We start from the raw sequence: 12914 nt of genomic DNA on the forward strand, positions 1-12914 counted from the left end.
TGACAAGAACAAACCAAATAGATTTTAGTTCAGGTCTGGATCCAGATCCGACCTATCAGTGGGATACAAAACGTAAACTGTTTAGCCTGGCGGAGGTATGCGCTCCACTGAGTGCCATTCTAGTCCATCACACTCTTCTGAGTGTCGCAGCTTACACACTGCTTCTCGAGAGAAAACCTTGATGTCTGTGCTTCCAGCTGGCAGGGAGGATTAGGATTGTGATGTTGGTAGACATTTTGTATGGTTGTGTATTTTGTGTGCATATATTAAAAAAGTAAGCATACATTGAAGGCCTCTGATGGATTATTATCGAACTGATGAAGTTGGTCGGGCGTGCTGGGGATTTTTACTTCAGTGTTAACATCCCAGATTTGTTGTGATGGATCAGAACCTCTCTTGACGACACATACTCTTCTGTTTACTTCCTCCTACTCATCTTATTTTGTTCCTTCTTTTTCCTTCCCACACAATCCCTTCATTATCCCATCATCGTGCAACCCTCGTCCCTACCTCGCGGCCACTTCCTGGTAGAAGCATCCTCCCAGAGACGATAAGTCCTGACGATGAGGTGAACGAGTTCCTCGGTCGAGCTATCGATGCCCGGAGCATCGACCGTCTACGATCGGAGCATGTGCGCAAAATGTTGCTAACATTTCGCAAGGCTGAGCTTGAGGAGAAGGTGAGGCAAGATGCAAAAGCAGAAGTCGAATTGAGAAAGTACAAACTTTTGGGGAAGATGTTGAGTTATTGATAGCACAATAGTGATAATGTGTACACCTGAGATGGAAGAGAGATTACTAAACCAACAAGAAAGAGCAAACGGAGATTGTAGACCCTCGCCAGGATGTGTTTTCAGTGAGTTTTAAGGCTTTTGTGTTAAAACAAATATGGCGGCCAAACCACGTGACCCATGACGTTATCATTCTTTTTTCTCTCCACCAATTTATCCCTAGATTATGCTTAAGAAATTTCATCTTGATCGGATGAAGTTTTGTACTTGTCGAATTATGACGTCATAATGGAGGCACCAATGACATCATCATTAACATATTTTATTCCCCATGGAGAGTTTTTTACAATGATCCATGTCTCAATTCTTTCTGTTCAGCGCTTTCAGAGATATCGAGGTGCAATTTTATTTCGGTTTTTCCAAGATGGCGCCCATACCATGTGACCTATGATGTCATAATTATTTTTAAAATTCTACAGGTAGAGTTGCACCTCTGGTGAAAATTTCCTGTCAATCGGACCAACGGTTGCAGAGAAAATCATATTTATTCTGTGCGGACAAACAGACAAGAAAGACAGACAGACAAACGGACTCAAATGCAATACCCTCTCCTCAGGTGAGGGTAACAAGCTGTGATATTGCACATCATAATACAAATATTAAAAGACACCAAAAAAGTGCATTTTACATACTATAATACGCCCACCATACGGGAGCGGCAGGAAGGGGCATGTTATTATCCTCTCTGGGATATATAGATTACAGTAGATCTGGGCTCGGGCCTCAAGAACATCGGGGGTGTGTTTAGTTACCAAGAATATTGTAGAGCACTCACCAAATTGATTGAGCATGCAAGCAAGTGTTACGTGCTCCTCCCCGACCCCCTGGTCACGGTGTACCTCCGAACCCCGAGAGGAGTCGCGGCAGAAAAATGTGTTATTCTGTATGTCAAAGATCAATGGGGAAGCCACACCAATTGTTACTCACAAACAAATATTGTATTAAGATCACACAAGAATAACAGTACAACAATAATAGTAATCAAAAGTACAATCAATATATGTCCTATGATGGTACCATCAGTTCGTAATAAATAACTCACTGTGCTCCAATTGAGTGGAAAGAAGAAGATTCCCAATGTCTCTAATTCCCGGCTTCAAGCCAAAGTGGATTCGCTCCAGCGATCATCAGATCAATGTGCAATCGAGACCAGAAGCCCGTTCGGATGACAGTTACAGTCACACGGCCAAAGCTGCACAAAGGCGCCCTCCAGGCGACTGGGAAATCACACCCTCGGGTATGGACATTCCACAGCTCGCAGTCGGCAAACCTCAGATTTACCTTCAAAATCCGCGTTGCACACACACACACCAGATACGTCTGAATGTGGTGAAAACGGCTGAATCGAAGCAAAGAAACCTTGCGCGACGCACAAAGGCTGAAGCGAAGCAAAGAAACCTTGCTCGACGCTCAAAGCGCGTGAGTCAAAATGGCCGACGGCCCGTTCTCGAGACGTAACGGCCCGACGATGATTCTCTCCGGAATCGACCGCAAAACCTGACACGCAGGTTAATCTGTCGCAACGATAACCACTCTGTCAAAAAAAAAATAATCAAGAAATAGGGACAGTTTGGAGAAACTTTTTATCCCATATTTTTTTTCATTGGCACCGTGGTTTATATTATGGGTGCATACTATGTGCATCCATCTGAGCTATCAATTTAGCAATAAGTTGGAAACTCAGGATTGTTTCTTGATTATTATTTTTTTGTATTAGTGACTGTCCCTATTCACCCGTAAAACGGGGTGAATAGGGACAGCTATAAAAATCCTATTTTTATTTTTTTTGAATACAGAGTCGAGGCTCGTGAAAGAGCTAACATTTGACAAACAAACAAATCAAACAAACAAGCAAACGAAGTATATAAAAAGGGGAGCGGTCGACAAGATGGGGAGAGAAGGGGAGGAAGCACACAAACACAACATTTGAGAGCAGGGACATCGGGAGATGTGTGGGAGGGAGAGGGCCTGGGGGGAGGCAGGATAGGTATAAAACGCAAGGACACCAAGGACTTCCAGGAAAGAAGACAAAAGTCACCTCAAAAAAGTGGATTTGGGGTGAAATTAGCGGGGGTAGAAAAGATCAAGGTTTTGGATTGGGGAAGATAAGAGATGGTGGTGAACAGCCGTTTTAAAGACCTAGAGGGAGGAGTGGGATTGAAGAGAGTGAGGGAGTTTGTTCCAGAGGCGGGAGAAAAGGGGAATGAAAGAGTGAAGGTGAGCAGAGAGCCTAGATTTTGGCAGTTTAACCATAAGAGGGTTGCAGGCAGATCTTGTGCGACCTGAAGGAATATTGGGGGGACAGAGCACAGAGAGAGCTGGGGGAGCAAGGCCAGAGAGGAGTCGGTAGAAGACAGAAAGACCACCAACCTGCCTGCGGTGAGTGATTGAAAGGCCCTCGGAGTTAACTTCATCACAGGAGATTCCAATGATTCTGAACGCTTTGGTTTCAACAGCGTGAAGACGAGCTAGGTGTGAGGCAGGACCACCAGCCCAGAGGGGAGAGCAGTATTCCATTGAGCTGCGGATGAAAGCCTTGTATGTGGTCAGGAGCTCAGGTGTGTCAAGGAAGGACTTCGCACGACGGAGGATGCCCAGTCGGCGACTGGCTTTGGAGGCCAGCTTGGAAATGTGTTTTCCCAGGAAAGATCATGGCAGATAGTGAGACCCAAAAGCTTGAGTGACAGAACTTCTTGGAGAGGATTATTCAGAAAGTAGATGGGAGGGTTGTCCAGTCGGTCTTTTCGGAGAGACATCGTAAGAGTGTGAGATTTGTCAGGATTGAAAGACATGTTCCACTTGTTTGCCCAGTCTGTGATTTTGTCCAGGTCTGCAGAGAGTGAGGAGGCTGCAGACTGCCGATCTGAGGGATGAGGAATGGAGCGGCAGAGAGTGGAGTCATCAGCAAAGAGATAGAGAGGATTTTCAAGAGAGTCAGAGAGATGATTGATGAAGACCAGAAAAAGCACAGGGCCCAGAACACTGCCTTGGGGAACTCCAGCCTGAACAGGAAGAGGAGATGAGAGAAATCCATTCAGGGCCACACGTTGACTACGACGAGAGAGGAAGTCCGCCAGCCATGTGTGGAGATTTCCATGGATACCAAAGGAGGAGAGTTTGGTGAGCAGAGCGCTGTGCCAGACCGTATCGAAGGCACGTGATATGTCGAGGGAGACAGCTCTAATTTCCTGTTTGGCATTGAGGACCTCCATCCATTGTTGAGACAGCAGAAGCAGCATGTCCAGAGTAGAGTGACCTGGTCTGAAACCAAATTGATGATCAGAGATCAAGCCATTGGAGAAGAGGAAAGATTTCATATCCGAAGCAATGATGGAAGCCATGACTTTGCTGATAATTGGGAGAAGGCTGATTGGTCTGTAGTTGCTAGGATCTATTTTTGCACCTTTTTTGTGCAAAGCGGTGATGTTGGCTGATTTCCAAGCAGATGGAAGTTGACCTTGAGCAAAAGAGAGGGTGAAGAGAACAGAGAGAGGGAGTGAAAGAGCGGAAGAACAGGATTTTAGGACCCGTGGGCTGATGCCGTCAGGTCCAGATGCAGAATCAGAGTCGAGGGTTGACAGAAACTTTTCCACCTTGTCAGGAGGAAAGGACACGGAGTCCAGGAGCAGCTGGGTACGACTGGGTACGGTGGGTACAGAGAGGGATGGGTTTGGGACACAAGATTTGGAGGCAAACACAGAGTTGAGGCATTCAGCTTTTTCACGTGCGGAGTCAGCTGTGTAGCCGTTTGAGTTTATTCCTATTTAACCCATATATGGGGTTAATAGGGACTACAAGTTGCTTTTTTTTTTTTTTAAACAAGAGAACACTTTCAACCCAAATATCAACAAATCAGTATGGTTATCAATTTTCAGCGAAAAAAGTTTCCGAACTTTTTTTCAGTTTGTGTCCCTATTCACCTTGCTGTCCCTATTCACCCCCATTTTACGGTAGGTTAGAATGAAGATTCTTCATATCTGCACTACAAACTTCATTTTTTTTGTGTGTGTACAAGATGGAGCCTCGTGTAAGACCTAACATTAATCACAAAAAGACAAACCGACACATAAAACATTTAACAAAGGGAGAGGGAGACAAGATGGGGAGAGAGAGGGAAGCACACAAGCACAACAGAAGAGAACAGGGACATCGGAAGATCTGATCTGTGGAAGGGAGAGGGCTTGGGGGAGTAGGCATGGGGTGGGGGGAGGGGGGGTGGGAAAGGTATAAACCACATGGACACAGCTGGAACTTCCAGGAAAGAAGTAGGAATTTCAAAAAAGTGGATCTGTGGTGAATTAACGGGGGTAGAAAAGATCAAGATTTTGGATGGGGGAAGATAACAGATGGTGGTGAACAGCTGTTTTAAAGACATGGAGGGAGGAGTGGGATTGAAGAGAGTGAGGGAGTTTGTTCCAGAGGCGGGAGAAAAGAGGAATGAAAGAGTGAAGGTGAGCAGAGAGTCTTGATTTTGGCAGTTTCATCATAAGAGGGTTGCTGGCAGATCTTGTGCGACCTGTAGGAATATTTGGGGGACAGAGCACAGACAGAGTTGGGGGAGCAAGGCCGGAGAGGAGTCGGTAGAAGGCAGAAAGTCCACCAACCTGCCTGCGGTGAGGGAGTGAAGGGCCCTCATTAATTATCTAGGCCACCATTATCTTTGCTTAAACTACTATTGAAAGACCATAAGGATCCATTGGGAATGCTGTTTATAACAACAAAAAAGGAAGCTAACATAAGTTATTGGTGGAGTTACAAGAGTCATCCTTGTTCGTGAAAATAATTCTCAAGTAAATATATAGATTATGAGTTTCGTAACATTTTGACCGAGATGTGAGCTGCAGTGCAGTTGCGTGACGTGGACGCTTTGCCACTTGCTATGTTTAGCATCTCCTGTCTTCTTCAGTGACTCATAATTGTAAATGAAGATGAAACAGTTGGACGAGAGCACTCAGCACAGCATGACAATTTTGACATTCATGAACAGGTGCCCGGTCGTCATGGCGCGAGCTTTGGCAGCTACTCCACGAGTGCTGTCAAAACCCGTGTCAGAGTTCAAGGCCTAAATTGCACGTCGAACGCTGTGTGAGGCACTGAATGGTAGGTCTTTTCCAAACACCACCGATCTGAGTTTGACGACAGTGCCTGACAGACATCATCACACAGTTCGCTAAAACCTGACCTTGTCCCAACTGTCAGACACTCCTTTTTTGTATACAGAGTCAAAGCTCGTACACTGAATGGATCAGGATGCAACAGGACAAAAGGAACAGTAGAGAGAGGGAGGAAACACCAACAGCGGAGTTGAAGGACAAGACAGAGGGGGACTTGGACAAACAATGGGTGTGGGGAGAACTTGGGTGGGAGCAGGAAAGGACGCATGGTGTGGACAGGATGGGTACCGAAGGAAACCCTCAGGAAGGAAAAAAACTGGTAATTTGGAAGGAGGACTTGGGAGTGCAGGGAGTGACGTTAACGAGGGTAGAAAAGTTTATGGTTTTGGATTGGGGATGATCTGAGATGGTGGTGAACAGCTGTATTGAAGAGCTGGAGGGAAGAATGAGATTTAAGGGAAAGTGGAACACACATTGACCTTATTAAGCCTTCAAACCGCCTCTGTTTTTCCCATTCCGAATCCATTGTTCTGATCTTATCTTTGTCTGCCCTTTCTCTGCAGTATTCCCAGGAGTTGGATGATCGTTTTGGCTCATACGTTGGCTGTGCCTTCATCGTCTTCCTCTTCATCTGTTTCATCCAGTTCGCTGCAATGCCATAGTGGGTCGTCTACTCTAGCCAAGGGGGCAGAAAGATGCCATTTTCGTTAATTTTCTCTGGAGCTGTAATTATTTATCGGGATGTTTGGGTAGTTTTATTAACGTCTTACTGATGGATGTTTGTTGTGTCTTGCTGTGTTGAGTAAAGACATTAGATCCTTGCTCTTTGTCAGAAAGAGTTGTGCTCGTACTGATGCTTAGCCTCAGCTCTAGTTGGACCCTTTTCAAAAAGTGCCATATTTCTTCTCTTCTTGGCTAAATGACCACCATATTGAAGAGCAGAAGCGGTTCAGTGCTAGTTTAAGTTACATGTGTGCTAACAATTATTGTAATTCTGATGTGCCGTACTCTTTACAGCACGTCGGTGCTGCTGAAGCCATTTATTGGCAAGGGTTATACTGGGTGGATTGCCATTGCCTCTCCTGTTAGGGCAGGAAGTTCTAATTTGTTCAGGGTGCCGGTTAAAAGCTCTCCTACTCTTCGGGGATCTTTAATGTCCTCCAACTAATGCCGGCAGACAGAACACCTGGTCTAACTTCCATCCGAGGGACGGCACGCACACTGATGAAACACCAGGATGAGAGTTTTTAGTTGGGTCTGAGTCGAACCCAGGCTGGACCACTCAGAGGAGATTTTGCCCTACCTCCAGGCCATCTTGCCAGCCATGCACTAATAACAAACAAATTTTAAAAATAATCATGGTGGAAGGTATGTGCTGTATATTCAAACACCTTGGCTGATATAATTCCCTCCGGGTTCCTTATTGCCTGCTCCTCAAATTGCTTGCACACTGCTTGAGGCAAAGAATTCCTCAATATAATTGAGATTTTTGTGGATTGGAGCCAAAGTGGCATTAATCTAGTGATGCAGTGGATTATCCCTCAGCAAGGATGGAAGCATATGCAGTTATTAAATCAGCTATAAAACAGGTGGAGATCATTTCTTCAGCATAAGGCCAATCATTCTCACATTATAAATGGACACTTCGTTGTTACCGTAAACCGGGCCTACTTCGACCAAAGGAGAAGTCGAAATATGTCTTTGTATGGACCAAAGTTAGGGGTCAAAGTGAACCCAGTTTACAGTACTGGAACTGTTTAGATCCACGCCAGCTTGATTTGACATCAGAATCAGTTGAAGTTGAAATTAAGGATGAAATTAAGAAATTAAGGATCTTCCTGTGGGCTGAGAAAGTGCTAAACTGCTTTACCTTGCTCGGATTTACTGTTTCGACCTGCCGACTGTCATGGTCTCCTGTGCACAAGACCACCAATTTCTCAACTGTGGTAGATGTTGCGAAGGAGATGGAACCCGATACACAGCCGAGCCATCGATCACGTGTAACGAGTCACATGCAGGGTTTAATATGAATGCATATTTTATCAGCAGTCTGTAAATATGCCACAATTACCACACATAGTTGGCATCTCTTCAAAGATCATTGCTTTTATTGACACCTTACTCGCCCAAAAATCCGATAACCGGCTGATGGACCCAAAAGCTCGCAGTTTACGGTTCCTGAAAGTGTAACGGACCAAATCACCTTATTTGAAGGAGGAAACCATCAGAATCAACCTTGTGCTGAGATCCTAAGTGAGATGGTTTGAAAGACCGTTGTGTGCAGGGTGGTGTGGGAAGGTGGAGTAGAGGTGGGGGGAGTAAAGCATTTACAGATTTCAGCTATATACTTTCAACAATCTGATTTTTTTTTCATTGTCTTCCCTTTCTGCAGCTCAGCCCTCATGCTCGGGTTTTACGTGTTCTCCTTCATCGTGCTGGTTTCTGTGCTGTTTGTCTCCGGCATCTATGTCTGCATCAAGGTGCCTGCTTCACCAATAATGATAGAAATGTTTCATTTCAGGACTTCTGAGAAAAGGCCAGATAGGATAGAAAATAGGTAAATGTCTTTAAATGAAGTAAATGCGTTAGAAAACGTAAGAAATACAGTGCATTCAGAAAGTATTCAGACCCCTTCACTTTTTTCACATTTTGTTATGTTGCAGCCTTTTGCTGAAATCGTTTAAATTCATTTTTTCCCTCATCAATCTACACTCAATACCCCACAATGACAAAGAGAAAACAGGATTTTAGAAAGTTTTGCAAATTTATTAAAAAGAAAAAACTGAAATATCACATTGACATAAGTATTCATACCCTTTGCTATGACACTTGAAATTTAGCTCAGGTACCTCCCATTTCTCTTCATCATCTTTGAGATGTTTCCGCACCTTGATTGGAGTCCACCTGTGGTAAATTCAATTGATTGGACATGATTTGGAAAGGCACACACCTGTCTATATAAGGTCTCACAGCTGACAATGCATATCAGAGCAAAAACCAAGCCATGAGGTCGAAGGAACTGCCTGCAGAGCTCAGAGACAGGATTGTGTCGAGGCACAGATCTGGGGAAGCCTACAATAAATTTCTGCTGCATTGAAGGTTCCCAAGAGCACAGTGGCCTCCATAATTCTTAAATGGAAGAAGTTTGGAACAACCGGGACTCTTCCTAGAGCTGGCTGCCCGGTCAAACTGAGCAATCGGGGGAGAAGGGCCTTGGTAAGAGAGTTGGGATCTCTGGAGCTCAGCCAGAGTGACCATCGGGTTCTTGGTCACCTCTTACCAAGGCCCTTCTTCCCCTATTGCTCAGTTTGGCTGGGCGGCCAGCTCTATCTCAGCAACTTCAGGCTTATTCCTCCAGTTAAGCCACTAGCCGTATGTTTAAAGTCCCAAACTCTGAAAGCGTTGTTACCTTTCACCTGACCTTGTTGGTGCTTATCACGACATTTTTGGGTCTGGAGGGAAATCTCCAATGGAGTTTTGGTGAAATACGATGACGTGCTGAAAAGTAATGCCTCCTATTATTTTTCGCCAAAACGGGTAAAGATATTCAAATTGAAATAAAGCGTCGTCGACACATTTGTTATTCCCTTCAATGGATGTGAAGTTTGGTGATTCTGACACTCGAGGTGTCAGTGCTACGTTGTCAAAATGGCAGAGGGAAGCACGACGTCGTACAGTAAGTGTTGTGAAGCGCTGTAGATTAGAGTTGGGATGACTGTGTGGAGATAAGATGATAGGAGATGAGTTGGGTACACCATTACAATCCTGAGAGGAAGAGACAGTCTATGGAGTAAGTACCCCCAAAAATGGTCATCAGCCCCGACTTGACTCTGTCAGATCGTCATCTCGTCCCCAACATTAGGGAACACCTTCATGTAGAACATTTTCTTCCAGGGATGATGTCATGCAAGGCTGCTGTGAATCACTGGTTAAATGAGGAGGATGTACAAGGCTGCTGTGAATCACTGGTTAAGTGAGGAGGATGTACAGTTCTATTGAGACGGCGTCACAAAACTACTTGAAAGTTGGCAGAATGCAGGGACTGCAGTGGTGATTATGTTGATACATAAATAAATAAATACGCAACATGGTCGAATAAATATTGATATTAGTATCTGCCTTTGTTTCATTTGAATATATTTTCCTGTTTTGGAGAAAAAGAATAGGATGCATTACTTTTCAGCACGCCCTCGTACATGGAGGCAGAAAGTTGACGAGTTAAAAAAGTTGTTGTTGTCGCAGTTACCTTATTGGGACATAATCCACGGGCACGGGCCAGTGGGGCTTTTGATGATGTGGGCGTGACGCGCGCGCGGTTGTTGAAGCCACGCCCTCCGAAGAGGGTGTTGGCGCTATAAAAGCTGTATGAGTTCCGTTCGCGTGAGGAGTCTGTTGGAATAAAGGAGCTTTGAACACCTAAGAAATGGCCTCGTCTTCTCGTCATCCGCAACTCCTACACTGGTAACCCCGGCTGCTCCCGAACTGATTCGGGGGCTGCAAACGAACATGGCAAGCGCAGTTTCGATCGAACTGCCGGAGTTTTGCGAACGTTTTTGGGGGCTTCCAACGAGCATGGCGACACCGACATTGGTGACCCCGGCTGCTCCCGAACGTTTTCGGGGGCTTCAAACGAACATGGCAAACACAGTTTCGATCGAACTGCCGGAGTTTTGGGAATGACGGGCAGCCATTTGGTTCACGCGCACTGCGCTTGGCTCCTCCTCTGTGACCAGAGTGGTGAGCCTGCTCCAGGATCCTCTGAAGGGACGCAGTTACGAGACGTTGGCGGCACTGCTGCTCGTCTCCTTCGTGCGCACCGACATTGGCGGCACTGCTGCTCGTCACCTCCGCACGCACTGCTGCTCATAACCTTCGCGCGCACTGCGCTGGGCTCCTCCTCTGCGACCAGAGTGGTGAGCCTTCTACAGGATCCTCCGAAGGGACGCAAGTACGAGACGTTGGCGGCACTGCTGCTCATCTCCTTCACGCGCACTGACGTTGGCGGCACTGCTGCTCGTCACCTTCGCGCGCACTACTGCTCGTACCCTTCGCACCTACAGGCCGAGTACTGCTGCTCGTAGCCTTCGCGCGCACTACGGCCAAGCACCTCCTCTGCGACCAGAGTGGTGAGCCTTCTCCAACGTGCGCTGCTGCTTGTAGCCTTCGCGCTCACTACGGCCAAGCACCTCCTCTGCGACCAGAGTGGTGAGCCTTCTCCAACATGCGCTGCTGCTCGTAGCCTTCGCGCGCACTACGGCCAGGCGCCTCCTCTGCGACCAGAGTGGTGAGCCTTCTCCAACGTGGGCTGCTGCTCGTAGCCTTCGCGCGCACTACGGCCAAGCACCTCCTCTGCGACCAGAGTGGTGAGCCTTCTCCAACGAGCACTGCTGCTCGTAACCTTCGCGTGCACTGAGGTGGGCAGCACTGTTGCTCGTCACCTTCGCGCGTACTGACCCGAGCAGCACTGCTGCTCGTCACCTTCGCGCGCACTGACCCGGGCAGCACTGCTGCTCGTCACCTTCGCGCAACTACATACTACATCTACAACTCACGAAAACTCTACAACTACAGCTACAGCTCGCATGTAGAAAGCTGCAACTCGCGCAACTACTACTCCTACTCAGCAGCCTCCCCCGAGGCCTTGACCAGCCCCCTCGGTTGGCTCAACCCCACGGCGGGGCCGTCCCCGTCGGGTAAGTCCCCGCTTGGCCCACCCACCACCAGGCCGCTCGCAGCCCTTGCTCGGGTCATCAGTCGTTTCGGCCGGGTGGTTAAGGCCTCCCAAGGACTGGCATTGCCCGTGCGAGTGCATTCTGGGGGGGTGCATGTAGCGGTTACCTTATTGGGACATAATCCACGGGCATGGGCCAGTGGGGCTTTTGATGATGTGTGCGTGACGTGCGTGCGGTTGTTGAAGCCACGCCCTCCGAAGAGGGTGTTGGTGCTATAAAAGCTGTATGAGTTCCGTTCGCGTGAGGAGTCTTTTGGAATAAGGGAGCTTTGAACACCTAAGAAATGCCCTCGTCTTCTCGTCATCCGCAACTCCTACATTGTGATACTTTTAGGATGTCGAACTGAGTTTTATGATTCGATGATATAGAACTTCGATGATTATTGTAAACTAGCCGAAACCCGTGGAACATCCACGGAAGGGAGGATGTGGTGTATGGATAGAGTGTACCATTATGGATGGCATAGGGGATTTGCTTGTCCGAGTAAGAGTTAGGAAGAAAGATGAGAATGAAGAGTGCGTATATGAACAACGATCGCCGACACCGGCACAAATGCATGCTCTGGATTGTCCACTCAGTGGACGGCTTGCTTTCGCCTTCGCCTGTCCAATCAGTGGACGGCTTGCTTCGCCTTCGCCCAGCAGACGCCAATACAATGGCGTCGTAAGATGGCGTCGTATCGGCAGTTAATCGGATGCTTTTGGGCCCCAACGTTGGCTAATTCAGATTTTTCGAGTATGGCTGTACGTGATAAACGAAAAGCGCGGTTCGTAGATCGTAAATCCATTAGTGCCATGGGCATCGGGTCACTGGGTGCGGCGTAAAATGGATAACAAAGTCGAGTCCTTACGCTATTATTATATAGATAGAAATGTGTCGATTTTATGTTCTCTTCTAATCCGCTGGATATGTACGACAAGCATCTGTGTGTGTTTGACGTTTTCCTTCAGGCATTCCCAACATACCTGCAGCGTCTCTCCATTACCATTGTACAGTCTCGTACGAACAGCAGCTTGGTGGGCATAGCAACTCTCCTGTTGGTGTTTCTTTCTGCCTTCATCAACATGGTAAATGAAGCATCTTTGATCTGATATTTGTAAATCAGATTTTCATTCCAAATTCTATTGTTATAATGTAATACACATCATATTGCACAACTTGATGTTTGGATTCCTTTAACGAGGAAGGTGCACCTAAAGGTTCTGACTGAAGGAGCTGGGGCTCCCACGTCGATCGGAAGAATGGACGCGACAAAAAGCTGGAATTCATCCGAGTTGC

At 46.8% G+C, this 12914-nt stretch overlaps 1 protein-coding gene across 2 annotated transcripts in view; it reads left to right on the plus strand.

Moving 5' to 3' along the window:
* ADCY5 (adenylate cyclase 5) overlaps positions 1 to 12914 on the plus strand; it is a 417663-nt gene that overhangs the window by 343419 nt on the left and 61330 nt on the right. The window contains exons 10-13 of one of the 2 annotated variants that reach the window (XM_068122451.2): positions 532 to 679; positions 6468 to 6565; positions 8297 to 8384; positions 12587 to 12703. In XM_068122451.2, coding sequence (XP_067978552.1) covers positions 532 to 679; positions 6468 to 6565; positions 8297 to 8384; positions 12587 to 12703 — 451 coding nt within the window. The remainder of the gene's footprint in view (positions 1 to 531; positions 680 to 6467; positions 6566 to 8296; positions 8385 to 12586; positions 12704 to 12914) is intronic. The other variant, XM_068122452.2, reaches the window with a different exon arrangement.

Source organism: Myxine glutinosa, chromosome 7, assembly GCF_964187855.1.
Source record: "Myxine glutinosa chromosome 7, kmMyxGlut1.1, whole genome shotgun sequence".
NCBI lineage: Eukaryota > Metazoa > Chordata > Myxini > Myxiniformes > Myxinidae > Myxine > Myxine glutinosa.